This window comes from Anser brachyrhynchus, assembly GCF_964034855.1.
Source record: "Anser brachyrhynchus genome assembly, chromosome: 3".
NCBI classification, from domain to species: Eukaryota; Metazoa; Chordata; class Aves; order Anseriformes; family Anatidae; genus Anser; species Anser brachyrhynchus.
The window spans coordinates 88191125-88197124 of NC_137696.1; the positions used below are offsets into that span (position 1 = coordinate 88191125).

Consider the following 6000-nt stretch of genomic DNA (forward strand, 5'->3'; position numbering starts at 1 on the left):
ACAATTTCTATAGGCAGAATAGGTTTAACACCTATTCACACATAGCTGTGAGTCTCCTTAGCTACTGCTGAAACCAAAGAAATTAAAAATGCAATATTGGACTTTTGGTATATATAGGGCCTATAATAGTTGTAAGATGACTAGTTCTCAAGTCACCATCTTTTAGCCAAGCAGAAAATGAAATACTCAAGCAAGACTATAAAATTCTTTTGTAGCCTTTCATCCTCTGCTTGCATCAAGCCATGGCGACTCTTTTTCAGCTGAACTGACTTCGTGGAGGACTACAGGAAGGCTCAGTGACTGCTTTCGCTTCTACATTAGTGATGTCTCTGGCAAGCCCAGTAAAACTCATCAACAGTGAGAACAAACCGTGAGATGTCACCCTGTATGTTCATAATATAGCATGGACAAATGAGTTAGTACTTGCATCACAGTCTCTGAGGTGGCTAAATATCTTCACTCTGGAATGGATTGGAGTGGGAAACTGGGGTTAAAACAGTCAAATTTGGGTGCCTGTTGTAAGGCAGCTAAGTACGAACATCTCTTTTTTTTCCCCCAAAAAGGCACAGTGCTTTGGCTGAACTGCTTCACTTGTTAATGCTCAGGTTCAGAACAGCTTTGCAGGTCACAGGATTTACCTTTTGATCTTTCTCAAAGAGGTCCCACGTCTGTTTCCTCTAATGTGAACATTTCCCCAGCTGCCTGGGGAGCACTGGGAGGTTTCAGCCCTTTGTTTAGACCTGAGCGCAGGAGCACGCCTTACCTTCCCTGGCTAAAAAAAGATCCTTGAACCTTTACCCTCCAAGACTCAAAACTCAGGTGTGCAGAAGAGCCCTTTATACGAAGCTGGTGGTTGTTGGAAGAGATGGTCAATGTGTGTGAAGGCACCAGGGTCTCACTTTTAAGGAGCTCTTGTTTGAGTGTGAATGAGATCTGGGCCCTCCAGTTGCTAGACAAACCTCTGTAGACTTTCCAAGGGTGCTGTGAAAACATGTGCTTCTGCTTTATCAGGACAAAATAACCTGGTAGCCTTAGAACAGGCCAACCTCAGGTACCTGCTGTACTTGCTGCCATGTCCTCTCAACCCCAACCATTTCTGCCTGTAGAAGTCTGATGGGACACGCTGTGTCAAACCATCACCACTATACTTTGCCCCTTGCATTTCCCTTCTGTTTGCTCAAATCCAAGCTGTTTATAGCAGTGGGACTACTGGGCTGCCCTTGGTGCTGCACTGAGCCTGGAGCACACACACCGATCAGTTCGGCCCTGTGGGAAGGCATTTCCCTGGCCAGGCCACCGGAGGAGGAAGAAGAGGAGGGTGAAGGCAGCTCTTGATGGCTCAAGAGCTGGGTGAGGAGCCCTTTGCTCTGCACTGCGATATCCTCCTTGGCAACATGGGGATGCCTTCTGATGCTCAAATCAGAAGAAATGAAGGACTCACCAACAGGGTAGCTACAGGACCTGAGCCTCCCAACCCGGCAAATCAAAATGGTCTTGACCCAGCAAGTCAAAACAAGAGAGTGGGCAGGACTTTGGGAGTAGTTCTGTGCTCAGGAAGCAAAAATTAGTGTTGCTTTGCTGCAGATTGGCCACTTATTTGGAGCTCCAGTCTTTCTAGTGGAGGTGGTGGCAACCTCACATTTTGCATTTGCCAGAATCGCCTCAGGTGGCTGTGCAAGGTTCAATGCTCTGTGCATCCTGAAGGAAGGGAACACATCTCCAGGGCAGAAAAAAAAGAAGTGGATTGCAATTGCAAGCAATTAGCCAATGAGATATAAAAGTTCTCTGTGTTTAAGGCCACAAGCCTCGAAATGGTTTGGATGGGTCTGTGTTGCCGGACGGAAGCTGAGCCTAGCCAGAAGAATGGGAGAGAGCTAAAGGGAATGTGAGGCCTCAAGCAAACAGCTCTTCCAAACATCTTAGGTTGTTTTGCCTGCTGTTCTAAGAAATATTGTCAGCAATGTTAGGCAAAGGACTATATATATTTATGTGATGATAGAGTTATGACTCGGGCTTAGAGAGATGCAATCAAATAGGTGGTGATTTCCACAAATGCGGGAGAATAACTAAAAGTTCCCTGCAAGGGAGGGGATGTACTGACGGAAGATACTTACCCCAGGAAACCAAGATTTGGCTGCTGCCACAGATCCATTTTCCCAAGGTTAAAAATAACACAGGGGAAGAGCTTGTGGAACCAGCTCCTGAGACATCAGGTTTTTGGAATTTGGAATCAAAAATTGATTCTTTTGGCCCATGTTTGGTGAAAAGAGTGGAAAGACTAGATTTATTTGAAAGACAAATAAAAAAAAACATGAGTGGTAATAAAAAATAGTACTGACTATGACAGTAGGACAATTTATAATTGGGGGGTCAAGTATCCTATTAGTTTGGGGCTATTTCTCTTTAAACAGAAGACCAGTCACAAAGGATTCCTGAGAGATGATATAATCTGAAACTATATTGGAAAAAAGTTTGCTTCTCTCTTAAATTACCAGGGCCTTTAGTATCCTAGTAAAATACTTTATTACTTGATCTGGCTCTAGAGAAACAGTGATTCCATAACAAACCTTTCCCAGGACTTTAATTATTTCCTTTATTATATCCTGAAAAGGGACCAGGTCACTTCTGAAGGCCACAGAAAGAAGAATATATATATATATATATATATATATATATATATTTTCCTGGGCAAACAAACAAAAAACAAAGGAATGTTTCTTTATATCTCAATCCTAAATTAAAGTTATGTTGCTAAGTTCTGTTCTGTTTCTAGGATAGTTCTGAATAGTTCTGTTACCAGACACATCTCAGAATATGTTTCAGAGAATTATTTGATAGTCTTCCAGTGAAACCCTTAAAAACCAGCCCTGCCCCAACATGACTGTGAATCTTCTTTGTCACTAGGAATATAAGGAGGGATTTCAAATGAAAGCCCCTGTGGCTTGTGAATCATTTAGTTGCTTCTCCAAAGGCCCTGATGTTTGATGTTGCAGTGACAGACCCAGCTGTGCAGCACAGGGCATGTTCCTGCTTTCAGCAGCCATAAATATCTGACAGCGCTTGACCGCTTCCTCGTGTGATGGCCAATTACGGATATTGTCCCCTCTGAAAAATGCCTGTGTGGGGGAGCACTCTGTGTGGAGTATCCAGGGAAAACTAGAAAGAGATGTGCCAAAACATTTGCCACTTCTCAAGACAAACGTGCAACACAGGGCCCTCCTGCATGTAGTTCTGCTGAGATTTTTCATGTAAGAGAAAACTGTAGCTTGATTTACAATGAAGTTACTAGCTCTTCCTTCCTTCCTTCCTTCCTTCCTTCCTTCCTTCCTTCCTTCCTTCCTTCCTTCCTTCCTTCCTTCCTTCCTTCCTTCCTTCCTTCCTTCCTTCTTTTCCTCCCTTTTATTTTTCTTGATAGTGAAATGAAAAAAACATTCGATTATCTGCAATATATGTTTTCCTATATGTGAGGGTAGGGATTTACTTCCCTGAGGAATAAGAAAAGGAAGAAAGAAAAACCACAAGCCATGCCACCGTCTCATTAAATGCATAAAAAATTAGCTGTTCTCATTATAACTAACATCCTGCTTCCTCTAGTATTGCCTTATATTTCAGGGCATTTGAAACCTGCCATTTATAGAAATGCCCCAAGTGAATAATATGTGGTCCCTGATTGACTGCAAGGGTATAATTCAATAAAGGGCTCCTACTGACACTGGGAACCACCAGGGTAAAACTTGAGGGTTTATGAATGGCAGGAAGGTTCCCAGGTTGAATTATAGCTTTGTTAGTCAATCTGAGAACACATTTTGTTACTTATAGCCTATAGAAAAATGGTATGGACTTTTTTTCAGGTGAAAAATGATAAATCAGAGTAATGAAATAATCACTTCTGATTTCAAATGGAAAGCCTATGAAGTAGGGAGAGAAGATTAATGTGCACACGATGCGAGGTTATGGAGGTGTGATGGGGAAGGCAGAGGATGGATTACGGGGAAATCAAAGGGGGTGTTTCACTGGAAAGTAAGCCCTTTCTGTGGAAGTTATTAGATGACCAACTACTTTAGCTAGTCCTAAAACCATAGTAACAAAACCCAAACAGAAAGACAGACTTCACCAACGGCTTCTCCCTCCCAAAACACTACAGGCCTATCTTTAGTTGTGTGTGTTTATATATTTGCCAGTGGCTGTGCCCTTCAGCATCTCCCGTACTTGTTGCTCTGGGAGATTCGATAGATTTGTTTATGCCAACAGGTCAAGCATTGTGATGGGAAACCAAGAAAACACTGGTCTGGCACACAGAAACTCTTGCAGGCTTCTGACAATATGACCTCAAATGTGTTTTTTTCCTTTGTTTCTTTCTGTGTGTTTTACAGTGGGAAAAAAAGAAGGCAAATGGTCATTACTGGTTATTACTGGTTAGCTGTGAGTACTTTTATAGCCAGTGGTGACTCTTGGTTATTGATTCTCAGGCACACACAGCCTGGTTCTTCAGCGTACCAATTTAAGCTTGTCTATGGTGGTTTTGCAATCCCTTTACCTGATCTTTCTCCCCCACCATCTTTTCAATACTTTGAGCCTCATTTCCTATATAACAGTTAATAAAAACAAACTGGCAAGAAACCCTCTTTCCAAATTTATGAAACTTTTGTCTTACTGTTATTTCACTTTTTTTTTTTTTTTTTTTTCCCCAGGTTTTACTTGCCTGTCAAACTCATTGAGTTCAAACCTTTTTGAATTTTAGAAACCTAAGTTCATACAGTAATTGGAAGAACAGTCCCATAATTTCCAACTCCAGGGGGAAGATATCTTGGAACACAACAGCAAAAAGAAACCCTCAGGTGAAAGAAGAAACCTGGTCAAAATAAAATCACAGATCATTGATTGAAAATGTAGATGTGATTATTTCTAATAACCAGTGAAGTAAGACAATTAGTAGAAACTGTGTACATTTTTGGAGCCTAGCTGCGTAGTCATTTTTAGAGTGATGAAGATTTATAGAAGATCCAGTTTAAAGAAATAAAAACAAATATTATGGGTCTTATGCTGGAAGTTATCCTTTAGGCACATGCTTGACATTGCATTGGTGGGGTTTATGTGGTGATTAGACCTGGAAACCTTTACTCCTCCTACAACAGCCTGCAAAACTGCATCTTGAAGTGGGAGCATTGCCTCACAGAGAGCCCCACCAACCTTATCAGCAGGTGGTGGGTTTATTGCTGTCACCAGAGAAGCTGAAAAAGCAAGTGTGGTCCAGTGCTTCCCTGAGCAGAGCCAAGCTGTGGCTATTGGCATTATTTATTCCCAGCCTTTGAGGCTGCAAGTTCTGCTCGGTTGCACAGGATGTGGACTAGCATTGGTGCTCTTCTCCATGCTTGAAGTGGCTTGTCAGTCCTCTCTGCTGCAGATTTTCTCTGTCTTAGGAGTGAAGTGGGCATAAATCGTTGAACAGAAACTCAGCCATTTGCAGTAAAATCCCTCTCTTACCCCTCACTGACTTCTCTGTTAGTACTGTTATTACTCTGAAGCTGGGAGAGGTAGCCCTAAAAACTTTCAGGATTTATTTATCATATCTAACACTCTGGATTCTGCCTAATAGCAACAGCAAGCCAGTGTAGACTTCAGCGATGTGGTAGAGTTGACCCACACTGCTTCTTCTCTACCAGGAGCAGGTCCTGTCTCCTTTCCTCCCCACCAGTTCTGGGCACTGCTGCTCAGCACCGCTGACGGCATCCTTCTACTTCAGGGTGGCCTCTGCCGCCTAAGGATGTGGTAAAAGGGGAAAGGTTTAGTGTCTCTCCACATCCCATGGACAAGGTGGCCAGGTGGTGAGTTTGTCTGGGGAGCTAGCAGCTCGGTGTCTGCTCTTGAGGTGTGGGGTGTGGGATTGTACCCATCCTGCCTTTGTTTTTTCCTGACCCAGACTGTGATGTTAGTGGATCGACAAAGGAGGCAGGAAGCTTTAAGGCTTGACCTATGTCATCTGTGCTCAGAAAGACTGGG

At 42.9% G+C, this 6000-nt stretch overlaps 1 protein-coding gene across 1 annotated transcript in view; it reads left to right on the forward strand.

Annotated features, from left to right (window-relative positions):
* Nucleotides 1-5674, forward strand: part of LOC308193089 (uncharacterized protein) — a 75427-nt gene extending 69753 nt beyond the window's left edge. The window contains exon 4 of the mRNA XM_080587324.1: nucleotides 4692-5674. Within this exon, the coding sequence (XP_080443450.1) occupies nucleotides 4692-4734 (43 nt within the window). The 3' untranslated portion in view covers nucleotides 4735-5674. The remainder of the gene's footprint in view (nucleotides 1-4691) is intronic.
* The last annotated feature ends 326 nt before the right edge of the window (nucleotides 5675-6000 follow it).